Below are 20,134 nucleotides of genomic sequence, written 5' to 3'. Positions count from 1 at the left end.
AACACCAAGCCCCTGGCTTACCCAGTCTAAGTATTCTACGTGCTGAATGACAATATCAGCCTCATAATTGATGGTTCTATCTCATGTATCTTTATCGATTTATTAAGTTCTTAGTTCAGCTGTTGCCAAACGTAACAAGTAGCCCATACTGGATCCAGCTAGCAAGAAGCAGGATTCTGCCTGAGAGTTCAGAAGTACCTCTGGGAGGTATTATCTTATGAAATTATGCAAAATTCTCCTTACACAGAAGTTCCATTTCTTCATAGAGGTACAGCTCTCCAAATGGAAGATACTGCACAGATTAATTAATCAAACAAGAATTCTTTATTTTGACACCTCAAGGCAGTAAAATACAAGTATACAAAAAGTATATAAGAAAGTGGCAGTGATAATGCATGTTGATGCAATCCTACAGAAATCTAAGCTTCCAGAGTGGACTGCTTTGTCAATTTACGTATCTGTAAAATATTGCACCATTTCAAAGAGGGAGCACTGAGGAAGGAAGTGTTTCTACACCAGGGAGGTACAGCTGCAGGGCCCTATAGTGGTATCTTCAGACTAAGGCAACAATTGGCAGGTATGATTCTTCTTCTGTTTATCACATGTTGTGTGTAAGGTAAGTGCAAGATTCATATTAGTGCTACACCTTTGTTAGCTGGAGAAAACACAGCCTTTGTTTTCCTGTGCAGAACAATAAAAAAGCACATGCCTAATTTTCCCGCCTCCCTTCATATCTATTTGTGCTTTCTATTCATAATTCTATCCTCAAAGAAAGATAAAAAAAAAAAAAAAAACACAACAAAAACAAAACAAAAAAGAAAAACAAACAAACAAAAAAAAACCAACACACACATAAAGAATACTCCAGGAACTATGCTAACTTACTGCTGCAGAATGGAGAAGACAGGGACTCAAGTGTACAGATTGTAGCCTATACATAACGCAGTATATCAGATTTTAAGCTACTGCAGAAAATGTTAATGCCCACCTCCCACCATTACATCACATGGGAGTAACTGCACCTGGATATAGGCAAGAGGCAAATTACAGTATGAAGAGAATGAATAGGAAACTTCCAGACAAAGTTTTGGATTATAGCACATTTCTGACTGACCAGTTGAAATGACACTTTGCAAACAATATTAGCTAAACAAACAGCTTTAAAATGATCATAGCTGAAAACTCATTTATCAGGGTATTAATGTGAAACTCTACCCTTTTAAATGAAAGGGAAACAGACTGCAGTGACCAATAATATAAGCAACATGCTTAGACTGTAAAGAGCTGCCTTGAATATTTTCATTAAAAGAGATCCCTTTCCATAAAGCTGTAGGATTTCAGGGATTCAGTTATACAGTGCAATTTATAGACTCCTGAGAAGTTGGTGAAGTGTCTGAATGCTATGCCTGTTGTGGCATATAGGTACTATAGCAAACAAAATCATCAAAAGTAATACTCTATACAGTTGTTTCCACTTGGACTACGGTGAGCTAATCTAGAATTTCTGGATTCAAAATTATTTCTGGGGCATTTTAATGAGACTCATCTGTATGAGAAATACTGGATTTCCATTTGTTTTTCTAATAACCCAGGATGTCTTGCATAACTCTTCTAGAGTTCTCTTGATAACCTGACTACAGAAAAAATGCACAAAAATAGACTTACAGTGATCAAGACGGTAGTAGTGGTAAATGTCAAGTACTGAAAACAGTAACACTCCATTTTAGAGAGAAGGACTCTCCTTCGCTACAGAGTTCTTCTCTAATGTACACAGAACCTGACTGTCATGCATGAAGAACCAGGCAGAAAGTACTTAAAAAATAAAAATAAAAGCATAAGTAGCATTTTATGAAACTTTTTCCTTTTAAAAATACTTATCTTTTCCAAAATTGGTATGAATAGTCTGTTTCCCTTTTTGCATTCACATTTCTAACAAATGTCCTTATGTCTCATTCCAAAGGATGTTCCCACATTTTCCTAGTTGCAATGCTGATCTGTTTTCAACAATGTCCATACATATGGAATAAATCAGAATATTAGAATTTTAAAACCTGAACTGAATCAGATTACAAAGAGTTGCTAAATTATCTTAGAAAAGGACATCAATAATTGGTCTGGCCAAACATAAAGATGCGTTCCTTGCTTGGGCATCTGATGCCACAGCCCGTAAGAATAGAAACATAGACATCCATACTGAGAGTTCAGTTTTGGCAGTATCTCTCTTCAAGTGGAGCTGGCAGGGTTATTTGCCTGGCAGATAACCAGGAAATAGGTAAAGGTCGCGACAGAGTGTACTACAATATTCTGACATTTCCTTGCAGCGGTGGAATTCTGTGCCTGGGGCATAACCTTCTCGTTGCTTGATTTGTCTATTCACCTAAAAATAAGATTAAAACAAACAAAAAAAAGTGACTGTAAGGATTAAGAAAATGGAAGTAAGGAAAGTATCATCGCTTTCCTTACTTGCAAATTATTCTGCTTATCTTATTAATTAGTTGCTGGTATACCAGTTTTCTAAACTACAGGAAGGATAAAGAACTGGGGTGCAGTTTCACAGTAGCTCAAGTTACTGTGGTCACACTGCAGTCTTCACTCTGTCCTCCCATTTTCTTAAATCTTTCCCTTATGTAAGTACAAATGTTGGCTGCTACGTACCGAGACAGTTCAGGCAATGAAATCCACCTGAAAAAAATACTATTTCTATCTAAGAAAAGTAGTGCTTGGCAAGTCAGATTAATTCTCCTCCTAAATTCATCACGTGGCCACACAAGTGTAATGGGAAGAGTCAAACACTGCATTTTTACTTTGATTAAACTGATGTGGAATTGAATATAAATACATATTTAAATGGGAAAGGAAGTAATAATTTTGCTATGAATGAAGCAACAACACTTACTTAAAGATTATATTAGTTCTAGCAAGCTGAAGCAACAGAAGGTTCTTCAGAAACCAGGTAAGTGTGGGAGTGGAAAGGCATTATATCTCACCTTCACCAACATGTCAGCCACATGAGTGTCGCAGGAGTCCTCTGCAAACACAGAGGTGAGTGCCTCAATATACCAGGATCCACGTCTGGTGTTTCGCATGGCTGCAGTGCCTGAGAACAAAGAGCGTATACAATGAAGTTCCTGTGGAAGACAGACACATATAAACTCCTTAATCTCTAAGAATTAGTGCCTCTCCCCATTACCTTTCAGACATGCATATCCACAGATCATATCTGAGCATGTAGGCAGACGCAGCTTGACATTTTCTTCCTTGTTTGCATCACTTTCCTCACAGCCTGGGGAATCTGACCGTTCTTTACCATCTCTTTGATCCACTCCCCGGTCTGTCTCATCTAGGGGGGGAAGAAGGAGGGGAAGGGTGTGAGGGACAACAAATAAGAAGGAAAAAGATAAATTATAAGAAAAGAAGAAATTATCTGAAGAAATTACTGGATGTAGTTTTCCTTACTTTTGGGCCCCTGTCAGCAACGCCACAACTAATGTCAAGCTGAAAGCTTCTGTGTGAACAGTTAGCTTTTTCAGCTGTTTTAAAAACTCATCTGAAAGTTCTCCTGCACAAACTAGCACAGACACCAACAAGTGCTGAACTTGTTCAGTATAATGCAACTGATAGTCTACACAGCAATTGATTTTTTTTCTTCTTTCCCATGCGGATTAATATAGATAATTGGCAAAGTAAAGAAATTTCTGAGAGTTCTTCATGATCGGTGGAAGGATTTGATACCTAGCCCTAAAAGCTTCTATTTTCAACTTTTGCCTAACTTAGAAATTCAAAAAATGACTAGTCTAGTTTGCAGTGCTTAGTACCTACTTATTGCAGTATGCAAACAAGAGCTGTAACGTTAGTTGCTATGGTTTAACTCCAAGAAAACATTGACCAAATATCTCACCTTCAAAATCCTGACTATAATACCATTTGCTTCAATCAAAACCATAATATGTGTAATAGGAAAATACAAAAATATTTTGACTCCAAACACTACAGACAGACATCTACAGTACATAGACTTTAAAACCTGGAAAACATTTAATACCCTTTCTAGGATTCACTAATATGTATTGTGACAATTCTAGATAGTCTCAATTGTTTGTTTACATGATACAGATTTTCCATTGTAATCTAGACTAACAATAGTGGCAATAACATTAAGAGTCCAGCTATGTTGCAAGAAAAATAAAACTACATTTTTACAGGCTTTCTATGTAATTTTGCCCTTTTGTTCTTGTATTATAAGACAAAAATCTACTGCTCTACTTACTTCCTAACAGTGTGAATTAGATTCTAGATCTAGGAAGCATAAGCATCCATTTCAGAGGCCTTCCTGTTATGATAGCGCTAGGTCTCTGTTGCTATGTTGTACCTAAGAAAAGTGTTTGGATTTCTAACCCTTTTACAGGCAGTGGCACTAGTTGCATCTTGTAAACACACACAGGAGATGGTCAGTTCATAATGCAGCAAGATGGTTCTTCTTTTCCTCCAAAATGAAAACAACAGCAGGAGAAGTGTAATTGTCTACATAGGCAATTACAAAAAAAAGGCTACATATAGTCTATGATTATGGTTCCCTAGCTCAAAATTTAGTGAGTACTCCATTATGTTTCTTCCTCCTCTCTTTAAGATAGCAATGCATTTTTTTTTTTTCCATTTTTAACCACACTTTTTCCCCATGCCTTTTATCACTCTTCTCCAATCCATTTTTGTTCTATGTGATCTTAAAACTTCAGTGTACTGTTTATAGCATGTTACTTCAGATAAGAAGGTAATTTTATAGTCAAGCTGTATTATTCACGCTATCATCATTCCATATTCCAGTGTATCAAATCAAAATTTTTTTCATTAAAAATCTAGAATTAGAGGTCTTCTTTATGCATGTCTTCAAACATCATTCCAATCAACTTACTAATGTAACTAAAAAGTATAAAGCATTAACTATGTCAATATATTACTTTGCATATTCAAGCTCTAATTTATATCACCAATAACTGCTATCCAAACAGATCCAATCTGTTTAAATTTCTCTCAAGCTCCTAGATTTCACTTTTCCCAATTGATTGCAATAATTGCCAACTGCACATTTGTCAATATTTATCACAGTTCTTCACTTTGATGAACCAACTATATTAAACAGATACTAAACAGCTTTAAAGCCTCAGTTGATGTAATGGTGAAATCTGACTAGTTATCTTTTCTCACTGATCTTTGTCACCATTGTTTTTTGATCCATGACAGTAACTGGACTACAATTTTTTAGTAGACTCCCTCCAAAGGTCCTTTGGAAATGAAGTAGACCGTATCAACTCTTCTTTATCTGCATTTTTTCATATGTCATTAATAGAAGAAAGATGAGGCTTATTACATATAGTTAGGGGAAAAATATCCTCTGCATTTCTCATTTTACTTCAACTGGTTTCAGCTAACTTGCAAAGCATAGAGGTATTGATTACTAATCTACTACTTGTCCACACTACTTGGACAGCCTTTTAAATACATTTTTTCCTTTTTTTTTTTTTTAAAGCAGCATTGCCCAGTCTAACCTTTAAATGCGAGCATCAAAAGGCATACATTTTGTTGACAGCTCAATTGCTTCATAACTAGTATTCCTCTCTGACTATTAATCAAGCTTTACACATGGGGTTAAAAAATGTATTTAAATAAAATAAAGTTGTTTTTCCCCTTTCATTTGCTCAAGTCTCAGTCCTTTGCCTATTGCAATATCCCAGTTCTGCAGCATTCTGCATAGCAAGCTTCTCACTCTTTCCTAATTTTTTTTTGGGGAAGAAGAAGGCCAAACAAGATGTCTTAACATGAACAGATCCATTATAGTAACATTACAGTCAAATAAACCTAGTTACCTAATAGGTCAGCACTCAATTCTGGCTTATTACACTTATTTCTATACTGTTAAGAATCTGCATGTTCACATTTGTTCAAGATTATTTAAACATTCAATAACATAAGGAAAAGAAATGCATTGAATACATAGTGTAAAGATGCACATTAAATATTCCCAAATGCTTAAAGAATCAAATATTTTTGATACTCAAATATACTCAAATATTTTTGATACTTTACCTAGGCTTTATAGTTTTTCCCATATTAGGATGAAATATGGTAATAAGTGAAGGAAACATGCTCTTGCCTAGAGGACAAACTATAAAGCTCAGCTTAAAATGGAAAAAAAAAACAACAGAGAAAATTAAAAACAAACAAACCAAAAAAACAAGAAGGGGAAAACGCATACTTGTTAGAAAAGAGAACTTTTCTATCATAAGAGAAAAAAACAAAGCTTTTTAAGACAGAACTTCTCTTTGGAGCACTTGTGGTTTCACAGCTATCCTTTTAAGTCCACTTTAGGGAAAAATTTGGCCATTATCAGATCTGAAAAGCAGTTTGTTATAGACATATGTTTAGTTACAACAGGAAGAAAAATGAATAGCAAAATTAAGAAAAAAGCAATAGGAACATAAAGAGTGATAAAAGAACAAATTAAGAGAACAATTTTATAATCACAACAGTATGTGAAAAAAAGATTGAAAGGACATTTGTAAAAGAAAACAAAACAAAACAAAAAAAAGCAAGTAACAGCTAACTTTGATAGCTCATGAGACAACAAAACAAGAGACAACATATCCAGGATCAAGTGAAAGACAAGTATTCAGACAAGACTCCAGTGCTAGTGTACCACGCCATGCTGTGCTGTAATTTGATGCACCGTAAGCCCCACTCCCCCTATTGCAGATGTAGCAAGAGAAAGTTTCAATATATGAGTGGGCTGTGATAGAGCGTTACATCTGAGGTGCTCTGGGGTCTGCAAGTCAATGCACACACCTCATGCAGAGCAAAAGACACTTACAGAGCAACAGATGCAGTGGCAGCAGCAGGGCAGAGGGAGGTGAATATGGATCCCACTTACACCTGAGAGAAGCAAAGAGGAGAGTTGACAGCAAGTTGAATGTGAGGGTGTGTGTGTGTAAAATGAGCCTTAATGGCATGCCAAATCATGGCTTCCAGTATTTGGGCACTCACCTCCCCGGCAGGCTTGAATAAAGAACATTTTGGGCTTATTCTGGAGATATGGGCAGTTTGCATTATCGAAGAGCCGGAAAGCTTCCTGCAACTGAGAGAAGCAAAAAAGCTAAGTATTCTTTATTGCAGCCTTCTGTGAGCCAAACTCAGTGTCACCTTGTTTCCCTGTATTTTAGTTATTACCTCACTGCTCTCGATATTTTATCCTTTATCTACTAACTCTGTGACAAATATCCACTGCACCCCAAGCTCCTATTAGTTTGAGATCATGCGCTCTACCTAGTACATGTAACAGGAAGAGAGAATAGGGTAATAACTTTCTTATCTGGCATATATCTATGTCATTCCTTATCTTACAGACTTCTCATAGCTCTCTCTGCCATTTTCTTCCCACAAGCTCTTATTTTTGCTTTTTTAAAAATGTAAATCCTCAGCTTCCCTACCAATTCACTTTCCTTTTCTTTTTTTTCTCCTTCCATTTTTACTTTCCAAGATGTAACCTACAACACAACAGGACAAAGTAATATACCTGTAGCAGTTTGCCATCAGTTCCATAAACTCCACCCTCTACACCGTGGGAAAGTAAAGCTACTACACAGGAATCCACGTCTCGATGATCTGGCAGCTTAGAGAATCTCTCCAATGCACTCTGCATTTCCTGGAAGAGAGAAAAAATGCTTAATCCTTCCCAGAATTACACAGGGAAAATGGGCTAATGTGAAGGGAAAAATAAAAATGGCCCTCCAGTTACAGAATAAACTACATACATCAGATTTACAGGACAAAAGACATCTGTTTCATAACAAATAGCAAAATGTTCTTTTTCGTTTGTGCATTGTTCAGTCCTAAGTATAACATTGTTTAGTAGGAATAACTTAGGACTTCTGCTTTTCCATACTGTCCAAGAGGGGGAAAAAGCAAATACCAGAGTTGGTATATGTGGATTTAACACAGGAGAAAGCAAGTGATACTTTACACAGGTTTTATACTGACACTGGAGTCTGGCTGGGATATTGGACCATCTTAACAGATACATATTCTGGTACTTTAGACATTCAAATATGATCAAAACACTTCAACTATTTAAGGCAGAAAACTTCAGGAAATATGATAATGTGGCAGGTGTGGAAGACTCAGAATGTTGTAAACACTGCCTTCTTGAATAAAACACTCTTTAACAGGTTCTGTACCACTTAAATATTTGCAAACCATAACTGTTAGGACAGCAGAACACTGGAAAGGGCTACCTAGAGTAAACTGGAGCTTGTTCATTCTCAGTATTAACACACATGGCAGGTGTGGTCTAGATATTCTTGCACCTCACACTACAAAGGCAGTACCTCTTGTGGTCCTTTGTGATCCTATTTGATATATGGTGACTCCTTTGCCTTCCAAGTTTCTTATTTTTGGTATGCTAGCAGATATCATCCCACTTAGCTTCCTTTTCTATTCAAAAGTGACTACTCATGTCTTCCTGATCAAGCTTAGCTAGACCAAAGCAGACTTCTTAAGATGCTCATGTAACAGCTACAAACTCAGCCATACTGTTTGTGAAGTACTAGGATCCCCCTTACCTCTGCACTTTGATCATGAAAGACAGTCACTTGATACCCAAGATTCTTGAAAAGCAGCTCCAGGGAAGTACAGTCCACATCTCCACCTGAGCGATACTCCAAGTCCTTCTCACAATTGAAATTGACATTACTGAGAATAAGTGCTAAGCCTCGGGGCTCCGATATCAGTTTATATGCCTGAGAAGAAGATTTAAAATTGGTGAATTTAGACTATACAAGGAAATAATATAGTCTCAGAGTAGAACACTAAGCCCTATGTCCTAGCTTGATTACTAAGAATATGCAGGATTTCTACTTTGAGAAGGCATGGTAGAGGTCAAAAAAGTGTGGTTTAACATAAAAATGTTTATATTGCAAAGGGTTTCAAAGGCAACTGTTTCTGCAAGACTCCACAACTGATGATCTTACAAAACTATTAATAACATGTTGTAATACCTTCCCTTATTTCTTATTTTAAAAGGAACACAGCTTACACATTTCATACTGTGAATTAACTCTTGCTAACGTTTTTCTCCTTCTTTCACACACACACCAGTAGGACCACACATATTTTCATCATACCCATTGAAGGCCTAGCACAACGTTAGGAAAGACTGAGCTAACATTTCTTAAATTTGGTTGGGACCAAGTAGAGATACAAAATACCATGTGAACATAATGGTAGCAGAAAGGGACAATGAATCGCTGGTTCTCAAAGTTATGAAGATGTCAAAAAATGTTAGTAGGGAAAAGAGCTAATTTAGGAAGGGTGTCTTCAAAACAAGCTTGCCTCTCCCACTCTAACAACAAACCAATAGTAAATAGCAATAGCAAATCCCTGTAATCCAGAAGTAAATTTAATACTGAAGGACCTAAATTGGAAGTAAATTTTAATACTGAAGGACCATATCAAATAGGGTGTAAACAGACACAGATATAAAAAGAGGTGAATTAGGCTCACACTGATGTTGCCAAATTGTAACTTTCTGTTGGGGAAACCTAAATAAAGCAAAACAAAACCTGCTTTGCCTTGTGACAACATAGAGCCTTTAACAGAAACGTTAAGCATTAGCATGTAGTGTAACCCTAGTAAAGCGTCTGCCCTATTATATGAAATGCTTAGTTTTCCTTAAGCCTGTACCATCACCACAACCTATGCTTGACGAACAGAACAAACAAGAAAGTAACTACAACTATCTACATAACTTCTGCAGCTAGAGAAAAGGATTAGAAATTCAGGTTGTTCTATCCAGGGCTGCACAGAACTCTGATCTAATTTTTGTGCCTAAGGAGACATTTTCCAATACAGTTAGCAATTAAAACAGCAAAGATTGTGACAGTGTACTGAAAAACAGTTCTAATATTGTGCAGACATTTGCAGAGTGTGTCAGCACACAGAACACAAGAGAAGGTAGATGGGGATGCAAACAAATAAATATGAGGTAGTAATATAGACAGCTTACAAGCACAGAGCAACAGAACAGAAGGCATTCCATGAAGTTCTTCATAAACAAAACCCAGAGAAAGAGATTTGTACAGAATAACAGAACTTCTCAGAATTTCTTATCACTTGTAAATGAGAACTACATCAAATCAAATGTGATTGGTAAGAGCTCTCAGTTACAGCAAGAGCGTAACACTAATCTGCATCCCAATGAAGTACGTTTCAACTCAGTTGTAAGTAGTACATGTTCAGTTGATATATTCAAATACCTCACATTTTAAAGAGATTTCCTCTGTCAACTACTTACCAAGCGCTGGTGATCATGATAGAATTCTGGAGTGCAGTGCTTCACAGGAGGAATCGGTGGACCATCTCCATTATCCAAAGAATGCTCCACTGGTTCTATGCAAAACAAAAATGCCAATAACAACAACAAAAATACTAACTAAAAAGGTAGTAATTTGCATATTCATAAGTACATATTTATTACTGTCTACAGGAACATTCCTGTATTATTCTATCCATATGTCTAAAGATTTTGTTTCATCAGGGACTGTACTCACACAATGAAACACAACAGGAAAAAAAAAAAACATACTGGTACGGTACACCTATTTATTGTATTTTTAATTGGCAACAAATTTTAATTTTCCGTCTCATTTGTGGGTTAATGTAATGTCTATCAAGTTTAGTTCTAAAGAGTGTGAAAACAGTTTATATCTAAAATTAGACCAGTGTGCTTTTCTGTCATTTTGTACAGTATCTCATCCATTTCCCAGTAAGGTTGATGAGCTAGAAGATGATTACTAGAAATATTAAAATAGAAAAGTTTTTTTCTTTCCATAAAAGATTCCCATTCTCACTGGATACAATTCTATTTCACATTTTATGCTGAACAGGTACAACAGTGATCAAACTAGACATTTCTAATTTCCATGAAGTGCAACACTCTTGTTTTTTCTTTTAGTTTATCTGCCTTTGCCTCTGGTCAGCAGCAGATAAAAGGAATGAGAGTTAACTAGTTGCCATTTATAGACATTCTTTCCCCTGTCCTGAATAAACTGAGCTAATACATTCATGGTCTCTTGAAATCCTTTTTTCAGAATTTTGAGTCATGGTTCTCCCAGCTGGAGGACCATGTACTTGTATTGGGTTTATGTGGAAAGATTTTGGTAGTGGGGGGCTTTGGTAGTGGTTTTAGTAGTGGGGGGCTGCACAGGTGGCTTCTGTGAGGAGAGTCCAGAAGTTGTCCCATGTTAGATAAAAGCCAGCTCTAGCTGGCTCCAAAAGGGACCTGCTGCTGGCCACAGCTGTGCCAATTAAGCCACGCTGTTTGCACCTCTGTGAAAGTATATTTAAGAAATGGAAAAGATGCCCAGGATGCTGCTGCCCTTGGAGAGCCCTCGCAGGAGCAGGCCCCAGGCTGGAGCTGCAGCCTGTGGAGAGGAGCCCACGCAGGAGCAGGAGGTTTGGGGGGAGCTGCCATGGGGGATCCGTGCTGGAGCACTTTGCTCCTGGGGGATGGACCCCATAGTATGGAGCCGTGTGGGAGCAGTTCTTGAGCTGCTGTTTGAGGGAAGCCTGCGCAGGGATCAGTTCAGGAAGGATGGAATCCCATGGGGGGACACATGGGCAGCACCCATTCCCTTGTGCTGCTCAGGCAGAGGACATAGAAGAGGGTGGAAGGGGAGAAGGTGGTTTTTGTTGGCTTTTAGTTTCTCACTGCTCTAGCTTGTTGGTAATAGGCAATAAATGGTATTACTTTCCCTATGCTGGTTCTGTTTTGCCCATGACAGTAATTGTTGAGTGATCTATATCCCTGCCCTTATCTCAACCCCTGAGCCCTTTTCATTGTCTTTTCTGCCCCTTTCCATCTGAGGAGAGGGGCGTGAAAGAACAGCCATGGTGGAGTTCAGCTGCCCATCTGGGTAAAATCACCACCACAATGCTCTATAAAAAAAACTATACCCTTTGTAGATTTAAAAAAAAAAAAAAAAAAAGCTTTGAAACCTGTTCTTTAATACCAGAGAAAGCTCCTAATAACCAGCACACTGTTAAAGCTGTGGTTAGGATGCATGAGTACTCTTCAGGTGTTACCAGATATAATATAAAAACTAACAAGGAGATTCATTCCAACAACTAGTTTCCTGACGTAAGTCACAAATTCTTGATAAAGAAAAGTTGATTTCCTGAATTCAATGGGAAGCTACAGCAGTCTGTGTTGGGCCCACCTTACATACCACCTTAAAATAATTTGTTAAGAAGAAAGTCTAAGTTATGGAATACTGTCAATAATCAGTATCTTTCCACAGCTCTAGCTCACTTATACTCTATTGTAAATTTAAATGAAAAAGAAAACCCTTGAAGATCTAAAATTTTACAACTGACACATTCTATTTAAGCAATTAAATTTCCTGTAAGAATAAATGAAGCTGACTAGAATTAATTAGGTTCTCTTTCCACTATGCTATTTAAATATAATTTTCCAGCCTGTTTCTGCCTCTTGCATCTGATCATAATGTAGTCAATTCATTTACAAGTTTGTATTCCGAGGATGAGCAAAGTGGTGGCAAGCTTATTTCTAAAATTGAAATAAGAGAGTATTAATAAATTAAAGTCAACCAACCAGATAGCCAATCAGGTATTCATGATGTAACGTGTGACTCACCAATCCAGCGTGGCTTCTTTGAATTACATGATTCACTTGAAGGGAGTGGTAGATCTGATCCATAAAAGTGTTCAAGCTACAAGACATCCAATAAATCCATGAAAAGACTAGCAAAAGACATCTATTTTTTTCTCTACGGTACAATGCTGTAGGTGTCATTGAAAAAAGATATAGGTATTTACATACACATATATGACTTGCTGTAATATATTCAATATATATTACATACAATTTAACATAAAACACTATACTACGGTTTACATCCAAATAAAACAGATTATGAGAAGATAACAGCAGCACCTTCTGTTATTGCAAAATTCCTTCCTGTCTTTGCTCATCTTTACTTTTACCCAAATGCCATTCTGGGACACCTTACTCTTATTTTTGCCAAAACTTGGTTTGTTCCATGACTCCTCTTTTTGGTTGCTTTCAAAATTTCATCGTTTGCCTAGTCTAATAAATTATAAATTTTGATAAGGCAACATCTCTGCTCAGAAGTATCTAGTCTTTCTTCCTCAGTATAAAGCATGCTTACTGAGAGTTCCCATCCTTCTCAATGCACTGAGAATACTGAATCTTTATTGAATTCTTCCTTCAGTCTGGTGTTAACAACAGCAGATGGTGAAAAGGTGAAAATAAAGATAACAAAATTAGGAAAGGGAAGTCCCTCCCTTCAGCAGAGAAGACTGTCTTTTAGTAGCTTTCTACTTGGAAAATCTTTGAACACTAAATTAAAGTATTCTAGAGAAAAAAAATAATGCAGCTTTTGTGTTCTTGATGACACATCAGTAAGAACATGTTAAACGTAGGAATATGCAGGAACCTCATGGAATTTAATAAGAAGTGCACAATCCTGCACCTGGGGAGGAACAATCCCATATGCCGGGAGCTGACTAGTTGGAAAGCAGCTTTGAATAAAAAGCCTTGGGTTCCCTCATAGAAACCAAGCTGAACATGAGCCAGCAATGGGCCTTTGTGGCAAAGAAGGCTAATAGTATCCTGGGCTGCATTAGGAGTCTTGCCAGCAGATTAGATAGGAGGTGACCCTTCCCTTCTACTTAGCTCTGGTGAGGCCACACCTGTAGTATTGTTTCCAGTTCTGGGCTTGCCAGTGCAAGACAGACATGCACATAGTGGAGGGAGTCTAACAAAGGGCCACAAAGATGATTAAGGGACTGGAGCATCTCTCATCAGAGGAAAGGCTTAGGACTGCTTAGCCTGAAAAACAGAAGACTCAGGGAGTCCTTATCAATGTGCAAAAATATCTGAAAGGAAACAGCCTCTTTTCAGTGGTGTCCACACAGGAGAAGAGGCAATGGGCACAAACTGGAACACAGGAGATTCCGTCTGAACATCCCGACACAGCTGGGTGACTGAGCACTGGCACAGGTTACCCAGAGGTGTAGTGAGGTCTCACTCCTTAAAGATATTCAAAACCTGTCTGGACATGGTCCCAGTCAACTTGTTGTAAGGGGGAGGATTGGACCAGATGACTTCCAGAGGTTGCTGCCAACCTCAACCATTCTCTGCTTCTGCGTGAAACTTATCTTCATCTCAAATTCTTTTCACTACCTTTTTATTCTAAGGCTACTGCAAGTTTCAGTTTGTAACTAAACCGCATCCTTTCCACTATAAGCATTTTTCCTAAACATTTGAAAAAAATGCCTGTGTGCCCAACCCAACCCCAAATGCAGCCCATCCATTTTATTTTTTAAAACTGACATACCTGTGCAATCCCATTGCTTAGGTTGGATTCTGTCTTCAAGATTATTTCCTCCAGATGCTGCTGTTTGGTTTCTCGTAGAGCTTCACAGAAGGCTGAGAAGGCATAAGGGCCTCTCTTGGGCAACAAATTGAGGAATTCCACGTTTTGGCTGAAGCTCCCAGACTTGGCCTAGATCCAGAGAAGAAACAAATCCAACACTCAAAGTAACATGCCAACACAATTCATTTTCATTTCAGTTAAGCTTCAGAACAACTCAGTCTTTTTCCGTCATGTAAATATCCTGTCACCATGCTTTGCTGTGCTATATCCTTTTTTACAGCTTTTCCTAGCTGATTTCACTCCCACCCCTCTGTTCCCACTATCTCAAGGGGAAGAGCATACGACAATGAAGCAAGCCAACAATTCATACATTTCCACACACAGTAATACACCCTGTTCTCTCTAACCTCTTACTTCCAGTTACTGTCTGAATAGTAGCTGCTTATCCTCTTTCAATACACCAAGTCCAGAACCCGTTTTCACTACTGTTCAATGTGTTTATGGTCTCAGGCACTAATACACAAATCTCTTGGAGAGTGTGAATGAAAATATTTATTTCACACAGTCAATTCCAGAAAGACACTATATATGTATAATGTGTTACATTTATACAAATGAAGCAATATATGGTAGTATACAAGAAAAAGTAACAATCAAAAATTAAATTTACATTTCTGTAAAACATTCACAGGAAGTTCTAATTTTTAGCATGTTAGCAGAACATCTGCTAACAAACTGTCTGATTTATAAAAGCCTTTCCTGTGTAGAAAACTGAAACATCACATACTAAAATATTGGCTACTGAAAGTACGTTTTATGGGTTCCATGGAATTGACCTTCCATTTTTAAAGTTATCACTGTGATCCAAGATCTCTTCATTTTTTTAAATGATACGAAGTGACTGGTGAGTTACACAGAACCAAACACTAACACTGCGTGAGCAATCATAGGAAAATCAGACAAATCACTTTAAGGCACATGTGTAAATCCTATGCTGCACTAGACTTTCGCACCATTATGTTTTCTTTCATAAAATATATTCAGCTTGTTCTTCAAAGCAGTTTGGCTTTTGTCCTGCAGCACTGGAATGATAATGCAAAATCTTTTTGATCTAATGTTACTACTAAAATTTCAAGCTATGTTCATTCATGATTGGCTAATAGCTCTTATTTTTGTATCAACAATGTCCCTGGACTTCAGTGTTCTGTCCCTTTCATTACTTAACGAACTTCTTACTAAAATCAAGTCTATATTTGCTGGATTGTCACACTCAAAGATTTGTGGTCAATGACTCAATGACCAAGTGGAGGTCAGTAATGAGTGGTGATACTCAGGGTCAGTATTGGCACCGGCACTGTTTTAACATCTTTGATGGTGACAGTGGGATCGAGTGCACCGTCAGCAGGTTTGCTGATGACACCAAACTGTGTGATGCAGTTGATACACTGGAGGGAAGGGACAGGCTTCTAGAGGGTACCTGGACATGGTTGAGAGCTCGGCCTGTGCAAACCTCATGAAGTTCAACAAGGCCAAGCGCAAAGTCCGGCAACGGAGCTGGGGCAATCCAAAGCACAAATACAGGCTGGGTGGAGAATGGATCAAGAGCAGCCCTGAGGAGAAGAGCCTGAGGTTGTTGGGTCCTAAGAAGCTCAACGTGAGCTGGCAATGTGTGCATGCAGCCCAAAAAGCTAACCATATCCTGGGCTGCATCAAAAGAAGCATGGCCAACAGGTTGAGAGAGGTGATTCTCCCCCCTCTACTCCACTCAGGGGATCCCATCTGGAGTGCTGCGTTCAGCTCTGGGGCCCCCAGCACAAGAAGGACATGGAGGTATTATAACAAGACCAAAGGAGAGCCGTGAAGATCATAAAAGGGCTGGAGCACATCTCCTATGAAAACAGGCTGAGGGAGCTGGGGTTGTTGAACCTGACAAAGAGAAGTCTCTGCAGAGACCTTATAGCAGCCTTTCAGTACGTAAAGGGGGCCTACAAGAAAGCAGGAGAGGGTCTCTTTTCCAGGGAGTGTAGTGATAGGACAACTAGTAATGGCTTTCAACTGAAAAAGGGTAGATTTAGATAAGGTATTAGGAAGAAATACTTTACTGTGAAGGTGGTGAGGCAATGGAACAGGTTGCCCAGAAAAGCTGTGGATGCCCCATCTGTGGAGATGTTCAAGGCCTGGTTGAACAGGGCTTTCAGTAACCTGCTCTAGTGGAAGGTGTCCCTATCCGTGGCAGAGGGGCTGGAATTACATGATCTTAAAGGTCCCTTCCAATCCAAACCATTCTGTAATTCTAAATTCCATGCTTCTTTCACCTCCCTTAGCTCTTTGGTTTATTTCACTTCCCTTAGATGACAAAAGTTTGTTTATTTAAGATATTTCCAGAACCAATTTGTTTATTCTTCCATTTATTTTAAATCAAAGAAAGATATCACCAGCATATTCTTTTTTTAAAGACAAGATAATTTAAAACAATTATTTATCTAGATCTTCATTCTATGACATTTTTTTTTTGAGTGGGGTAAGGTGTGCATAGAAATTAGATACTGACAAATCCAGGAAAACCTATGCTCTATTGTCAATGGCATTCCTCTCCTGCTATTTCCACAAAGGTGCGTGACAGTTAGTGTTATGATGCATTTTCAAGAACAGTCTGCCTAACAGTTCTCCTAAGACCTTAGCACACATTTAAGCCAGAGAGTGTCACACAATTGCAAATTCAAGTACTCCAGAAAAAAAAAAAAAAAAAAAAAAAAAAAAAGGACAAAGTGCTTTTTGGCTCAGATCTTTTCTTTAAATGCCTGTTACTTTTTATTCATCTATTGCATTCTAACGAATAGTACTATTCTGCAAACATTCCTGTCTTTTCTATCCTGTAAGTGCAATGCATACTTTGCAGCATTACTGTTTCAGTTGTGAATGTTGTCCTCTTGCCCCTGTCAAATTTCTGTTTTTGCTGTAATTTCCAGCTTCATATCCTGCAACAGTAGTTTAAGTCACTCTGTTCTCTTGATCAGGCTGCTATTTCTATTCATGTACATCTAAGCTCTCACTTTTGTGTAGAAAGTGTACTATTTACCTGACTTTTCCATCCTAAAAAACTTTCTCCTAACTGATTATCCATTAGTAAGTATCTCTGCATCTTCTTTTCCTTATTATATCCAGAAGGGAAGATTCCCGTAATCTTCCTCTCTGTCTTAGTTTAAAACAACTTGACTAGAGCAGGATTTTCTAAGAGACTCATTGTCATTATACTGACTTTGAGAGGACTTTTTTTTTTTTTTTTCCTCCAGTGACTAACTGCAGGTCAGCAATTGAGCATCTCTAGTAACCACCCATACTTTATAAGTTCCTGAGTCACCCTTTGACTTTCAACACCTTCCTACTGTCTTTGTCCTCTTTCACTAGGAATAGGAGCTACTTCAGGTAAGACTGCTTGCAACTGCCACGACTTGGCACAAGTATCCTTGATGTGTCTCAAAGAATTTCAGATTATCTTTTGGTGTACACCAAGTCAAAATTCATCAAAAAGTTTTTTCCTTATTCCTTGCAAAAACATTGTCAGTCTCAGGTTTGTACCATCTGCAGTAGCACCCAGCAAACAGCTCATCATTCTTATTTTTCAGAATCTGTTCTTAAGACAGGACCATCAACCTTACTTGACAAAGAACCTCTCGGTTGCTTACATGACCCTTAGGATGTACTTGACTTGCACCTGCAGTCATTACCATCAGTGTCCTTTTTCTTTGAAGACCTGCATCTCCTTTCTGCAGTCTTCAGTGCATTACTGTACGCCTAGGGCCTATCCCAACCCACTTCTAATGACTTCTTTTCCTAAGTACCCACTGCTCAGCATAAGCAACAAAAGCTTATGAATGATATTTGTCATCTTTAGAGCCTTGGGTCATGCAAAATTCTTCATGAAATTTACAAAAAGACATGAAGTACTTGAAGAATGTGAAAGGCGTGCAAGTGCCAGAACATACTTGTTTATAATACGTTTATTTATTTCCTCCTACGGGATTATTTTGGAAATTGGTAGTATTTCTGCCTTTACAAAAAAAAAAAAAAAAAAAAAAAGAAGAAGAAGAAGAGAGAAGCACAAAATAACAACAAAGGGCTGGAAGATACGAACAGACTCATGAAGAACAGTCTACTGCAACTACATGCGAGCATGCAAACTAGCAGTTTATTAAATTTCAGTCAAAATCAACATCACCCAAAGTAACTTACAGTTCTTGTGCATGTTGCAAACAAGCCCTACCTGTTTGGTGCATGCTCTCCACGCGTAATCACACAACAAAACACAGGCAGCAGAGCACAGGCAGTAGTTTTGCTGTGCTGCCACTGCCCGGAGGGGCACGGGGCTGGGGCAGAAACACAGCTGACAGCGCAGCGAGCCGCCTACCTGGATCATTTCCATCATCTCGGCGGTGATGATGTCCTTCTCTATCATGTGCTCTATCAGCTCCTTCAGGACCAGCTGCTTTGCCAGCATCACCCGGTTCTTCTTCAGCGCTTCCTGGTGACAGCGCTGCATGCCGCACGCCCCCAGCATCCTACCTGGATGCCCCAGGAGGGGCCTCCCCGGGCAGGAGCACGCTCCACAAGCGGCGGAAGAGGCCTCCAGCACCCGCCCCGACGGGCCCTGCCGGGGAGCTGCGCGCTCCCCCTCCCACCGCCGGCTTCCGAGGCCGCGCAGCGCGCGCGCGCGCTCCCGCCTTTCCCGCGCTCCCGCCTTTCCCGCGCTCCTGCCTTCCCGCGCTCCCGTCACCGAGCGCGCCGCGGGCCCAGAGATTCAAACGGCACCGAGTCACGGCGCCTGCGCATTGCGCGCGCCCGCCCGCCGGCCCCTGCGCCTCGCCGTGCGCGTGCGCCGGCTGGCGCGCCCTCACGGGCCGGCGCGTGCGTGCTGCCCGCAGCGCGGGAAGGGCTGTGGGGAAATTGGCCCCCGGGGAACGGGGTCCCAGAGCGCCTGGTGGGGGCAGAGAAACCCGAGTCGGAGCAAGATCGGGTTAACGGAAGGGGTTTCGTCAGCAGATCGGGATTAACGGGTGTGCTTTCTTTGCAAGCATACCAGTTCTGTGATCCTTTTTTTTTTTTTTTTTTTTTTTTTTTTTTCCCCTTCTATTTTAGCGCTTTTGTTATTAATGCGTTGCAGCAGAAGTAAAAGCAAAGGGCTTAATTAGCGTTGAGTAAGAAAAAAAGGAAGAAAAGTAGCACGCAGGCCGTACAGATGATACTTGAAAGAGATAAAGAAAACAAAACCCTAGTGTTCATAACTGGTGGCTTTCTTTTTGTCTTTCTTTTGGCTATTTATCTGTGCCGGTCAACTGAATTTCTTCCTGACACAGAGAAGTCCTGGCTGCCTACCTTAGGCGTAACTCTATTCCCATGTTATATACCTGTATTGTTGTTTATTGTGGTTTGTTCTTTTGCAGATGCAGGAAGCAGAGGACACCTTCTGAAACATGCAGAAAATGATTGACTTCCAAAAAAAAAAATCACCTCATCAGCAAACTTGTCTCATATTGGTTTTATGACAGAGGTTTCATAACTGATTCATCATTAATGGTAATAAAGAGATTCACATGTAGACTTAGAAATTGAACTCATCACTTTTTTTTCTAAGCTAAGTTTATCAAAAAAGCATAATGTAAACAGGTATA

General features: G+C 39.1%; 1 protein-coding gene across 1 annotated transcript; it reads right to left on the bottom strand.

Annotated features, from left to right (window-relative positions):
- Window positions 1-847: 847 nt before the first annotated feature.
- Window positions 848-19,093, bottom strand: CASP2 (caspase 2). The gene is made up of 10 exons (XM_032208276.1): window positions 18,874-19,093; window positions 14,427-14,594; window positions 12,701-12,776; window positions 10,340-10,434; window positions 8,610-8,786; window positions 7,565-7,693; window positions 7,036-7,126; window positions 3,191-3,340; window positions 2,988-3,097; window positions 848-2,377 (listed from the first exon to the last, which is right to left on the bottom strand). Exons 1-10 carry the CDS (start codon window positions 19,021-19,023, stop codon window positions 2,243-2,245), a joined length of 1,281 nt encoding a protein of 426 aa, XP_032064167.1. The 5' UTR covers window positions 19,024-19,093; the 3' UTR covers window positions 848-2,242.
- Between the last annotated feature and the right edge of the window lie 1,041 nt (window positions 19,094-20,134).

The sequence above is a fragment of the Aythya fuligula genome, chromosome 1, assembly GCF_009819795.1.
Source record: "Aythya fuligula isolate bAytFul2 chromosome 1, bAytFul2.pri, whole genome shotgun sequence".
In the NCBI taxonomy this organism is placed as follows: Eukaryota; Metazoa; Chordata; class Aves; order Anseriformes; family Anatidae; genus Aythya; species Aythya fuligula.
This window is presented reverse-complemented; position numbering and strand designations above follow the sequence as displayed.

What these genes read in the sequence shown, in the direction of transcription:
- CASP2 (XM_032208276.1), bottom strand. Translation starts at nt 19,023, where the DNA reads ATGCTGGGGGCGTGCGGCATGCAGCGCTGTCACCAGGAAGCGCTGAAG. An exon ending in TAAGCAATGGGATTGCACAG is followed by an intron (nt 12,777 to 14,426) that starts GTATGTCAGTTT and finishes GATGTCTTGTAG; the next exon opens with CTTGAACACTTTTATGGATC. An exon ending in ATCATGATCACCAGCGCTTG is followed by an intron (nt 8,787 to 10,339) that starts GTAAGTAGTTGA and finishes TCTTCTTCTCAG; the next exon opens with GCATATAAACTGATATCGGA.